The following is a 13,203-nucleotide window of genomic DNA, read 5'->3' on the forward strand; positions in this document are numbered from 1 at the left end:
AATGTTAAGATGCTTGGCTGTCTTTTGAATCTTGGTTTCCCTTGTATACCATTATAAAATAGACACTTGAGGGGGGAAAGAAAGGAATAGCCAGAAATATCACCATAGAAAGCTTGTAAGTTGTCTTCTGCCTATAACTGATTGTTGTTGTTGTTGTTAAGTGCCGTCGAGTCAGTTCCAACCCATAGTGACCCTGTATAGGGTTTCCAAGGAGCAGCTGATGAGCTTGAACTGCCGACCTCGCAGTTCAAACGGCTTTGCAGTCTGGTGCATTAACCCACAGCGCCACACCAGGAGTCCTGATTGGAATAACTGACTGGAACACCTAAAATGGGGCTACCACGTGCCCAGTGAAGGAGGCTTCCTGTGGAGCCTCTGCCTTACTTAAGACCATAGGTGGAATCCAGAACCACATCCAGAATCTTCTGAGGTGGGAATTCTCCAATTCAAAGGATAAACAGACCAACCTGGAACAACTAGAAGAACAGAACGTACTTTGTGAAAGAAAGACCGACAGGAAAAATACAAAACAATATAGGTATTCCGCCTGATTAGTACAAGTACAAGCAAGTTGCTCACCCGGGAGACATCATGGCAAGTGCTCAGGTCCCTTCAGGGCAAACCCCCTTCCAAGACTAAGACTCAATGGGACTACACAAGCTGACATGGCACTCTGATTGGTGACCATGTTCATCACCGATAAGGGAAAGTGAGGGAAAAACAGCAATGAAGCTGTGAGCTAAGCCCTACAACATTCAGTAGACTCCTGTGAAGCCAGGTGGAGACCTGGTTGGCCAGCAGTATGGCAAGACCTGGGGACTCCTGGGCCCAGAGTCAGTGACATAGCCACAGAGGACTAGAGTGGAGAGTGAAGTGTCCATCTGATAAAGAGGGGGCAAATGCATAAGAACACCCACACTTGCAGATAATACCTACTTGACCTGGCTTCATTGAATGGATGATCAGAGCTCAACTAGAAGAAGAAAGAAGAGGGAAAAAAAAAAAGTAATCTGATACGATTTGATGAACTTGACCTACACCTATGGATGCAGTAGCTCAAAAGAGGGAACAAATCTTTACAGCGAGAATCATTCCCACCCCCTCAATACACAGAGTAGACAGGGATGGGCAACTTGGACATTGGTTCCCTAAAATGGGGGGGAGGGGGGTCTACAAAGGCAAAAGTGACTGGCTTCCAAGCTTTCAAGAGGGAGCCTAGATCCAGAGGGTGCAGGAAGGTAGAATTTCCAGAGTAGTATCCTATTTGTCTGGGGAGTGGTGGTGGTGGGGCTGATGAAAGGAAATGCGGATAGGTCTCTTGTGGTACAATAGTGAATAATTGTTATCAGGACTGATTGTGAGGGTTGCAAATGTAAAGGTAGATGTTTTGTAGCAAAAGGAGGGGAGTGATTGACTTTGCAGTCTAGGAGCGGAGGTCCCTGGGACCATCAAGGGAGAAGAGTAGAGTGCGGGACCCTACCCAGAGAATCAGTGATGCCTGAGATGGAGGCAGAGACCATGACGGTGGAGAGATGGAGCAGCTGGGGACTATAGACCCAGAGAGGGAGAGGGACTGTGTGCTGATGACTGGGGGGCAGGCTTGCAGGGTATACCCTTTGGCTGGTTGATGATGCATGGAGGGGAGTGTAACCATGGCAATGAAATGATATACGATGGGATGAATGTAAAGCTAATGTTCTCCCATATAAACTCACATAATTAATTCACAATAACCATTAAAAAAAAAAAAAAGATCGACTGTTTTGGAAAATTGAGCTGTACTTGATGGCATTGGGTTGTGTAGATACTGTTATGTATTCTTACATATGCACACACCTAAACCTACCTGGGTGCCCATATGCCCATACTCACCTGTATGGGATCAAATAGTCCTTTGTACTTGGTTGGGCTGTGCTCATTACATCCACACTTGGAACTACTTGTCCCGTCACCAAAAGTAAAACATCTCTATGCTCTCATAAGGAGCTCTGGTAGCATAGTGGTTACGAATCGGGCTGCGAACCTCAGGGTCAGCAGTTCGAAACTACCAGTTGTTCTGCGGGAGAAAAATGAGGCTTTCTGTTCCCGTAAAGATTTACAGCCTCGGAAACCCTGTACAGGGTCGCTATGGGTCGGAACCGACTCCACGGCACATAAGCACCACATGTTTAACCCTTTGTACCACCCAGGGACTCCGCTGTTGTTGAGTCCATTTTCAACTCATGGCAACCCCATGTGACAGAGGTGATCTGCCCCTGAGGCCTTCTAGGGTGTCATGTTTATGGAGCAGAACACCAGGCTTTACTTCTGCAGAGTCACTGAGCAGGTTTGCCTCTCCATGCTGAACCAGGGCCCCCACTAGAGCTGAGACGTAGAACACACAAAGTAGTGTGGTGGCAGTGATGTCTGTGTGCCTCCTCTCCCTTCTCAAGGGGCTGTGGGCTGGGGGACGAGAGAGCTTCACTGTCATCAGCCCAGGGCTGACTCTTTGACCCTTTTCCCCAGCTCTGACACCAGCCGTTCCTCCCACGGTGCTCTCTGTGTCTCAGCTGGGTCCCATAAGCTGTTTCAGTGGCCACACAGAAGTCACACATGATAGTCAGTTTGGGGGGGTTATTGTTGTTATGTGCTGTGGAGTCAGTTCTGACTCATAATGACCCTACACAGGGTTTCCAAGGCTGTAAATCTTTACAGGAGCAGAAAGCCTCATCTTTCTCTGGCGGAACAGCTGGTAGTTTCGAACTGCCAACCTTGAGGTTAGCAGCCCGATTCGTAAGCACTAGGCTACCAGACCCACTGCTAATGAGTCATAAGTTCTGTAAATCTTTGTAGGAGCAGGCAGCCTCATCTTTCTCCCTTGTCTGAACCGCCACCTTTCTGGTTAACAGTCCAGTGCTTATCCTACGTTGGCACCAGGGCTCCGTTAGTCGCTGTTGTTCAGTGCCATTAAGTAACCCACTGTGTAGGGTTTCCAAAGAGTGGCTGGTGAGTTTGAATTGCCGACCTTGAAGTTAGCAGTCCAGCGCCCCACAAGGTTACAATCAGGATCAGAAATGACTCAGGACAGCCTCTCAGCCGTGCTCAATCCCTGGGCCCCTTGACCCAACCCTACCGTGTTTTGGCAAATGTTTCTAATTTTTTTGCTCTCGAGTAAAGTACCCAGGGGTATGTCACTCCTCTTGGAAGCCTCCTGCCTGAAGACACTCAGGCTTCTCAATCTGAGGATCAACAAACCGTAGTAACCGCCTTGCTCTGTGAACTGGGAAGCCCATTCGTTGTGCCATCTTGCACAGAACTAGTCTTTGGCACAGTGTTTTTTGTTTGTCACGGTGCTTTTAAACTAACTTTTTATTATGAATTGGGTGAAGGCTTACAGACAAGATCATCAACTCTACATTCAGCAAATGATATACTTTGTTCCATCTCAGTGATTAGAGTCCCCTCCCTGAAACAGCATTTATCTCACTTCCTCCCTGTGGCTCTCCATTTACATCTTATATTTCACAGATGAACAAGACAAAGATATTTGATATACACTTACAAAACAAAAACATATATATTAAATGGCCAAAGGGTACATTCTGTCAGCCTTTCTCCTGCCTGCAGGTACACAGCCACTGTCTCTGCTGTAGCTGCTGACTCAGGGCAGAGGGACTCAGGTGAGCTCGCACCCAGACTCAGTGACTAGAAGTCCACACAGTTGGGCTGAGCTGATCTCTACCAGCCTCTCTGAAAACAGGGCCTTCTTGGGGTAGGGAAGACCCTCATAATCAACAGTTGTGTCTTCTCTTTTACCAGGAAACTACTTTGCCTCACACTTTTTCATGGGTGGCGAGAAATTTGACACCCCCCATCCCGAAGGCTACCTCTTTGGTGAGAACATGGACTTGAACTTCCTGGGCAATCGCCCAGTCCAGGTGAGCTGGGATGAGGTCGGGACTGGGGTTAGAACAGGGTCTGGGACAAGGTCAGAGAGGGTTACTGGAGCGTTTGTATGTGTGTGGGGGGGTTTGCCAGAGACCTTGACTAGACCCCTATCTCAGCCCATGTCCCAGCTGTGAGGACAGTGGGCACTGGCTCACCCCAAGACTGGTGAGCCATCAGCCACGCAGGGTCAGTGTAAGTTTGCACTGAGTATGAATGTCTCCATGCTGCCCCTTAGAGGCAGAAGAGCCATCAGCAGGGGCTGATTAAACCAAAACCAAACCCACTGTCAGTGAATCGATTCTGACTCATACCAACCCGTAGGACAGAGTTCTGGTCTGGCACTTAAGATAAGCACTGGACTGCAAGGTTGGTTTGAACCACAAGTCGGGCAGTTCAAATTCACCAGCTGCTCCTGGGAAACCCTATACAGGGTTGCTGTGAGTCAGAACCAACTCGACGGCATTAACAGCAACAAGGACAGTGTATAACTGCCTCTTAGGGTCTCAAAGCTGTAAATCTTTCTGGAAGCAGACTGCCACATCTTTTTCCTATGGAGCAACTGGTGGATTTAAACTACAGACCTTTTGGTTAACAGTTGAGCGCTTAATCTCTGTGCCTCCATGGCTCTAGGAGTGGCTAACTGGGGACAGAGCCGCGCTATCGAAGCTGACGACACATCCAGGCTCCGTGGGGAGGTGTACGTTGATTTGCCCAGTTCATAGCTAGCATTCCAGCCTCTTGGATTCTTTTTTTTTTTTAAATCACTTCCCAGGAGGGAATGCCTATGGATCCAATTGAGTGAGCATATTTTCAGAGTTGGCCTTCTCTAAACTAAAATACCAGACCCATTACATCATATCATTTCGAACTCCTGGTGACCCGTGTATGTCAGAATAGAAGAAGCTTTTCTACGACTGTAATCTTAGGGTAGTGGATCACCAGGCTTTTATTCCACGGCACCACTGGCTGGGTTTCAAACCAACCTCCAGTTTAGCAGTCGAGTGCAAAACATTTTCACCACCTAACTGTTCACATGTTTGGTGCATGTGTGGCACCTGCTGTGTGCCTCAGTCTTCTCCCGGGGTGGAGACTCGGAGCAGGTCTCACGTGTTTCCCTAGTGGGACTGCAGACAGAGAAGAGGATAACACTTGGGTGGTGGGTGCTAACCTGGAAACAGCAGGAGCTGTGCAGAAGTCTTGGCTGAGCCAGGGCACACATGGGGGAAGGAGCCCCCCACTGCACAGAGTGGGGTGCTCAGAGGAGAGTGACCCAGTTGGTACGGTGCGGAGCCAGCCCAAAGTCTTCCAGAACAGGAACTCAGACCTCGCTTCCATACCTCTTCCCTCAGCTTCCGTGCCAAGGGCACAAGTGGCCTTCCACTGGCCTTAGGGGTCTTCTTTTCAAATAACTTTTTAGTTGTGAAATCATTGTATGTTCACCTGAGGTCGTCAGACACAATACGGAGAGAGTCCACGTACTCTTCACCCAGTGACCCCTTTTGGTAGTGTCTGGCCAGACACTGGAGCGAGCTGTCTCAGGCAGGCCATTGTCATTGATGCTATCCACCTACCCTTTTCAGATTTCAGTGGCATGTGCTTCTCTGTGTGTGTGTGTGTGTCACATCTTTATGGTCTGAGTAGCCTAGGATTGCTATAGCAGTCAATAGGTGGAGCTTGGCTGCAAGCAGAGAATACCAGAAAGATGTTTACCTGTGCTTGACTTACAATGCAAAGGCTTTCGCTTGTGTGGATCACTGCAAGCTATGGACAACATTGCAGAGAATGAGTATTCCAGAACACCTGAATGTGCTCATGAGGAACCTGTACATAGACCAAGAGGCAGTTGTTTGAACACTACAAGGAAACATTGAGTGGTATAAAATCAGGAAAGCTGTGTGCCAGGGTTGTATTCTTTGACCATACTTATAGGTTCTGTATGCTAAGCAAATAATCCGAGAAGCTGGGTTATATGAAGAAAAACATGGCATCAGGATTGGAGGAAGACTCATTAACAACCTACAATATGTACATGATACAACTTGGTTTGCTGAAAGCGAAAAGAAATTAAAATACTGATGAAGATCACAGATAACTGCCTTCAGTATCATTTCACCTCAATGTATAGAAAGCAAACATCCTCACCACTGTACCAATAAACAACATCCTTATAAATGGAGAAAAGATTGAAGTTGTCAAAGATTTCATTTTGCTCGGATCAGCCATCAACACTCATGGAAGCAGAAATCAGATGACGTATTGCACTAGGCAAGTCTGCTGTACAAGACCTCTTTAAAGTGTTCAGGAGCAAAGATGTCAGCTTGAGGACTAAGGTGTGCCTGACCCAAGCCATGGTATTTTCAATAACCTCATATGGATATGGAAGTTAGACAGTGAATAAGGAAGACTGTAGAAGAATTGACGCATTTGAGTTATGGTGCTGGAGGAGAATATTGAAAGTACCATGGGCTGTCAAAAGAACAAACCAATTTGTGTTGGAAGAAGTGCAGCCAGAGTGCTCCTTAGAAACCAGGATGGCCAGACTTTGTCTCTCACACTTCAGACATATCAGGAGGGACCAGTCGCTGGAGAAGGATGTCATATTTGGTAAAGTGGAAGGGCAGAGAAAAAGAGAAACCCCCCCAATGAAATGAATAGACACAGTGGCAACATTAATGGGCTCAAATGTAACAACAATTGTGAGGTTGGTGTAGGACCCTGGCAGTGTTTCCTTCTGTTGTACGTTGGATTGTTGGAAGTTGGTACTGATTCCATGGCACCTAAAACAAGAAGCAATCATAAAATACCACAGATGTGTGACTTGGTTGTTTTGTTAAGGACTTGTTTCATAGTTCTGGAAGTTGGAAGTCCAGTTCAGACCATCCGCAGGTCACATGCCCTCTGGGTTCTAGGGAAAGATCTGTTTTTCAATCCAGTTCCTCTTCCTGTAGTCCCGTGTGTTCCGTGGTTTGTAGAGGGTTCCTCACGTGCTGTCTTCTCCTGTCTGCTCTCCTCTTATAAGACACCACTCAGGCAGGATTAGGGCCCAGTGACATCTGCAAACCCACAACCCCTTTTCCGCCAAGTTGATTCCACAGAGCTGAGCCCTCTTTTCTCAAACACAGTCTCAGTCACAGGCCCAGGGCTAGGACCTGAGCACATCTGTTTGGGTACAGAATCGGGCCTGTAAACTGACCAATGCTGCAGTGTGAAGAAACTGCCCTATCCTACACCCCTTCCTCCCTCTGGCCAGGCTGAGGATGTCCTTACTGGAACTGCAGTTACAGTGGGGGGCCCTGGTTGGGTGACTTGAGTGACGACTCTGAAATCATCCCTGTCCCTGGAACTCCCCTCCTGAGTAAAATGGGAATAGTCGCCTCACCACCTTCATGCACTGCCCCCATACCCGGGGGTCTAGTGGGTGGTGGCACTTGCTTCCCCTCTGTCCTCTGTACTTTCTGGGGAGTCACTGAGGTTATTTGGGTTCCCCCCTAGTTTCCATATGTCACTCCCGCCCCCCATGAGCCAGTGAAGACGCTGAGGAGCCTGGTGAACATCCGCAAGGATTCGCTGCGGCTTGTGAGGTAACCTGGGTGCGTGCTCAGCTGGGGGGCATGGGGGACCTGCTTCTGGGCTTGGGAAGAGGGGAGGCATTGGGGGCCCATCCAGTCTCTGCTCCCCATTATGTAACCTCAGGAGACTGCGGACAGGGTGGGAGGGGAAGGTCAACCAGGGTTGGCTTGGAACCTGACCTTTAACTCAGACTTCTCTCCGGGACATCTGTGCCCTGGGGATCACTTGGGCATCTGCAAACATGACTGGTTGACACAGCTAGGCCGGCGGTGGTGTGTTCCTGGCACCTGGTGGGTGAGGCCAGCAATGCAGCTCAACACCTTACAGTGCACAGGCTGCCTTCACCATGGAATGATCCGGAACAAAGTGTCAGTAGTGCCAATACTGGGAAACTGGGTCTAGGACCAAGAGTCCCTTTAGCTTTCTGTGAACACATGAGACCATCTGGTCTCAGAACTAGAGCTGGGAATGGCATGACAGCCCCCTAGCAAGCAGGTGGTCTATGTGCTGCTGAGCTCAGGTCGGCCCTCACTCCATGACCAGGAGGAATCGGCTCCACATGTCGGCAGTACCAAGGTTGGGGCATTGTGGTATCTGGGGCTTTCTCAAATCTGAGCTCTTCACTCCTGCTCTCTGTGGGTTAGGAGGCGGGAAGGGAAACCCAGGTTGTTCGGCCTCGTCCAGATGAGAAGCACTCCCATGTTTGTTAGAACAGCGGGCACATGGAGGCAGCCACCAGAGTCCCTGCTGACCACTCCTCCTGTATCCACACCTCCCTGGCCCCTAGGAACAAAGAGGATACTGACAGCCCCACCGAGGAGAGTGAGAGGCCTCGGCTCCTCTACAGCTTGGAGTTCACCTTTGATGCGGACGCCCGTGTGGCCATCAGCATCTACTGCCAGGCCACCGAGGAGTTCCTCAACGGCATGGCTGTGTGAGTCCACACGCCCTGGCGGGCGCCTGTATAAATCACACATGTGCGTGTGCGTGCCTCACACGTGTGTGCGCAGGGAAGCCTGGACCCCAGCAGCGATGCTACCAAACCAGTTGCCTTCAAGTCCGCTATGACTCACAGCACCTCCGCGTGCATCAGAGTAGAAGTGGGCTTCACAGGGTTTTCCAGGGCTTGCCTTTCAGAAGTGAATCACCAGGACTTTGTAATAATATGTTTCTGGGAGGACTTGAACCTTCCACTCCTGATTAGTAACCGAGTGTGTTGGTGGTGTGCAGTGCCCAGCTCCCAGCTGTGTTCTGTATTGAGCTTTTTGTAGTAAACTCAGAACTCACTGGTACTGTGTTGATTCTGAACCAACAGGGTTTCTGAAGCTATAAATCGGTATGGGAGCAGACAGTCTTGTCTTTCTCCTGAAGAGCAGCTTGTAGGTTTTGAACTGCCAACCTTGTGGGTAGCAGTCCAGCGCTTATCCTATAGTGCCACTAGGGCTTTTGGATAGAAACTTGGCCAGTTTCGGGTCCCACTGGCCAAGAAAGTTGAAACCCACAGTTCACTGCTTCAGTTGGGCAGGAATGTGCCCACCTCCTGCTCGGGCAGGAAAGCCACTTGGTGGCTGGATTGGTGGGGAGCTCATGTGACCCAGGCACCTGACTTCTTGATCCTCAGTTTCCCCATCTGGGAAGGGGATTTTTTGGAGCCTCTCATGTGGTGTTCTGGGAGCAGACACCTCTGTGCACAGTGACTGGGAGCAGACACCTCTGTGCACAGCAGCAGTCGGTGATCGCTGCTCTGTTCCTGAAAGGAAAGTGGGTACCGGACCCTCACAAGGAGCGTGTGCGCCAGCGGGCTCTTGGGTTAGCTGCCAGGGATGGGGCCCAGCGGGGGACGTGTACGTGTCGGCAGACCCTCACCTGGCTCTTCTCTTTTGCTGCCACACAGGTATAGCCCCAAGAGTGCCGCTCTGCAGTCGGAGACTGTCCACTACAAAAGAGGGGTGGGCCAGCAGTTCTCCCTGCCCTCCTTCAAGATTGACTTCTCTGAGTGGAAGGATGATGAGGTAACGCCCTGGATGAGCCCCTGTGGCTCCAATCCCCTCCCCTTTGAGGCAGGGTAGGCACCGAGGGGCCATGGGGGCCGCTCCTTGAGGGGTGGCGCAGCACAGAAATGCATGCCCACCAGGGCTCAGGTCCTGACCACCGAGGTCACTCGGTGCCGCGTGAGGGAGGGGCCCCAGGGCTGCGCTTGGCAGGACCTCAGGACCTGTGAAGGTGGGCTGTCAGCTTCACAGCCGGGTCATCAGATACCTGAAGGACACGTGGTCCAGCTTTGTTAATGTTGTTGTTGTTGTGAAGTGCCGTCGAGTCGGTTCCGACCCATAGCGACCCTGTACAGGGTTTCCAGGGGTGTAAATCTTTACGGGAATAGAAAGCCTCATCTTTCTCCCGCGGAGCGGCTGGTAGTTTCGAACTGCTGACCTTAAGGTTCGCAGCCCGATTCGTAACCACTACGCTACCAGAGCTTGGAAACAACCTAAGTGCCTACCGCAAAGGGATTGCTTATTAGTTCATTTATATTACGGGCACCGTACACGTATGTCATTTATAGGGTCTCTTTGTAGTCCTGGTGTGGCGCTGCAGGGTAATGCACTGGACTGGAAGGTCGGTTTGAACCGCAAGGTCAGCAGTTCAAACTCACCAGCCTCTCCTTAGAATTCCTGCCCAGGGTCTCTATGAGTTGGAACCCACTCAACGGCACTTAACAACAACAACAGGAGTCAGAGTCAGCTCAACGGCAGTAGGTCTGTTGTATACACAGGGGCCCCTGAGTGGAACAAAGTGGTTATAAAACACTCAGCTGCTCAGGGAAAGGTTGGAGGGTCAGGTCTCCCCAGAGGTACCGTGGAAGTAAAGTGATCATTTCTAGAAATGTAGCCCTTGAAGCCCCTGTGGGACACAGTCCTGCTCTGACACCCTTAGGGTCCCCATGAGCTGGACTCAGTTTGACATCAGCTTGTCATTCATTTTGTATTTTGTGATGTCATGCAGCCTCAGAGCTCATGAAGGAGAACTGTCACTATGGACGCGTGTCGTGTAGAAAGCCCCCCTGGTCCCAGTGCCAGTGCCGCTCTACCCTGAACTTGGTTTAGATTTTTAGAAATTTATTGGGATAGATATTTTGTAGTTTCATTTAGCTTATTGTTCACAATAGACACAGCAAAACATAAACCAGTTCAGGTTGATTTTTTTGGTTTGGTTGAGAATTAAGTGTTTGCTTTCTCTGGAAACAAACAGCACACCTGGCTGCCTGCCTTCTCTGACCAGATGCTGAGCGGTTGGGAGGTGGGCCGGCTCTGCTGGGGGGTTGTTGTTGTTGTTAAGCGCAGTCAAGTTGGTGCTGACTCATAGTGACCATGTATCAGGTTTCCGAGGAGCCGCTGGTGGGTTTGAACCGCCGACCTTGTGGTTCTCAATCTGGAGTCCTGGTGGGGAGTTAGTGTTGTCACTCAGTGAGTTTGGAGTTTTCCTTGTGGTCATGAGTGACGCGGACGATGCTGGAGCTGAGTGAGTGTGTGCCGGGGGTCCTGAGTGGGAGTGCTCAGCAGCGCGCTGGGAGCGTGAGGCCCCTTCAGGAAGGAGGTGGTGGTTGTGTGTGGTGTGGTCTATTCCAACGCCTAGTGTCCTTCTAGGACACAGCAGAACTAACTATCCATAGGGCTTCCTAAGCTGTCACTTTTGTGGGACTAGATCGCCATGTGTTTTCTCCCACAGAGCAGCTAGTAGGTTGGGACCCCCAAACTTTCGCTTAGCAGCCAAGTGCTTGAGCACTGTGCCACCAGGCCTCCTTCCAGAAGGAGGAGTTTGTGCAGTGGCCTGATGAAGTTGGAGCCCATGGCCAGGCCTTGTGGGCTGTGGGAGGAAGTGGCCTTTAGTGTGGGAGCCCTGCAGGGTGGTAGAGGAAGGGTTTCTCCAGAGCCCCCTCCCCTTTGCTCCATCCCTGGGGTGGGGGGATCCAAGCTGGGTGCCCCTCCCCCGATGGGCTCATCCCCGCCGAGGTCCTGACCATCCTTATGTCCTTCCTTCTTCAGCTGAACTTTGATCTGGACCGGGGCGTGTTTCCAGTGGTCGTCCAGGCAGTGGTGGACGAAGGGGACGGTGAGCAGCGTTGACTCCTCCCTCTCCCATCTCCTGAGACTGCTGCTTTCCACATTGTGGGTCTGTGGGAAGACCCCACCCACCTGACCAGAGTGGGAACTGCAGGCTCTGCCCACAGGGCAGGTGTGGGCCCAGGGCCTGCAGGCAGTGGATGTTTCTGTCCCCCTCTGTTCCATGATCTGGAAACCCCCACCCTTGTTGGGGACTACAGATTGATTGATGGGTGGGTGTTCCGGCTGGATCAATGCAGTTATAACCTTCAGAGACCACCTGTGTCCTGGGCTCCCATGTGCCTGAGAATACGCCCTAGTCAGGTGAGAGACAGGGAGGGCAGGACTGGCCAGCAGTGTCTCTGCCCACTGGCTGATTGGCCATGTGGCTTTTGCCCCTGCCTTCAGCCTGGGCAGTGGACTGAGGCTCCCCAGGCTAAGGCTGAGGCTGCTGAGGCCCCCCATGATTCTCAGGCCAGCTGGGCCCATCCTCGGCCTTCTTGTCCCTGGCTGCCAGCTGGCTATATTCCTGTCAGCAGGTTGGGACTGCCGTGCGGGCGGAGGAGCCGGGGCACAGACTGCAGGCTGGCCTGCTGGGTCCACGCAGGTGCGAAACCGCGCCATGCTGGGTGGAACAGAGACAGTTGAGTAGGTTGAATAGGTTGTTGCCCTTCTGACAACTGAGCCCCTCCCCCTCTCTCCTGAAGTTGTGGAGGTGACTGGCCACGCCCACGTTCTCCTGGCTGCCTTTGAAAAGGTATGTGCCATGTAGCCCACCTGCCCCTTGGGGAACTTGGGGGAAGGCTGGGGGAAGTGGGTGGACACCAGAGGCCAGGTCCTGGAGGCCAGGAGGAGGTTCTAGATTGAGGCCAGCCCGTGGGAGCTCTGTCATCCTACCAACTGGGGCAGGGACCCTGACATGAGGTCTCCCAGCCCTGGATCCACTTGCCACAGGACGGACGCACAGAGAGCCAAGGCTACTGCGTTCCCTGTTGTTTTCCATGTCACTTTGTCCCCTCTGCCTGGTTTCCTCACCCTCTCCTGCGGGGGTTGGGGGCTGGGCAGAGCCTGGCACCCTCCCCCATCATTCCCTGGGGTTTGGTCCATGGTGGATGCTTGAGGAACTCCAGAGGATGGGGGACGAGCATCTATGTCATTGCAGTCCCCAGACTGTGGACAGGGACAGGCAGGAGATGGGGGGAGGCTTTCCAGTCCTCCCTGATCATCCCAGGCTGGGGATGGCTGCCCAGAAGATGAGCTGTTGATGGGGAGGGACCTCTGGAAACATGCCCTGATTTCCAACCTGACCCGCTGTCCCCAGGCTTCGAGCTGTTTGTGTTTTGTTGGATGTGTTTAGTGTTTTTGTTGGGGTTAGGGAAGTGTGTGTGTGTGTGGTGTGTATATGTACGTGTGTGCGTGTGTGTGTGTGTGTGTGGTGGCTATGGGAATACTGAGGGAATCCTGTGTTCTAGGGACAGTCAGACCCAGTGGTCACTGGTGGTTCCTGGGTGGTGGTGTGTCCATCCCTGTAGCCAGTAAGTGCGGAGGGTCTCAGCTCATGGGGACACTTGTCCCTGGGCAGCAGGGTGCACTTCCTGATACCATGGCT

At 51.5% G+C, this 13,203-nt stretch overlaps 1 protein-coding gene across 3 annotated transcripts in view; it reads left to right on the forward strand.

The window, feature by feature from the left end:
* The window catches only part of MGRN1 (mahogunin ring finger 1, E3 ubiquitin protein ligase), a 59,757-nt gene that overhangs the window by 32,983 nt on the left and 13,571 nt on the right, over window positions 1-13,203 (forward strand). For all 3 annotated transcript variants that reach the window (XM_006874888.1, XM_006874890.1, XM_006874889.1), the window contains exons 2-7: window positions 3,799-3,917; window positions 7,420-7,508; window positions 8,285-8,431; window positions 9,392-9,509; window positions 11,538-11,604; window positions 12,302-12,351. In XM_006874888.1, the coding sequence (XP_006874950.1) occupies window positions 3,799-3,917; window positions 7,420-7,508; window positions 8,285-8,431; window positions 9,392-9,509; window positions 11,538-11,604; window positions 12,302-12,351 (590 nt within the window). The remainder of the gene's footprint in view (window positions 1-3,798; window positions 3,918-7,419; window positions 7,509-8,284; window positions 8,432-9,391; window positions 9,510-11,537; window positions 11,605-12,301; window positions 12,352-13,203) is intronic.

This window comes from Chrysochloris asiatica, unplaced genomic scaffold (assembly GCF_000296735.1).
Source record: "Chrysochloris asiatica unplaced genomic scaffold, ChrAsi1.0 scaffold00305, whole genome shotgun sequence".
NCBI lineage: Eukaryota > Metazoa > Chordata > Mammalia > Afrosoricida > Chrysochloridae > Chrysochloris > Chrysochloris asiatica.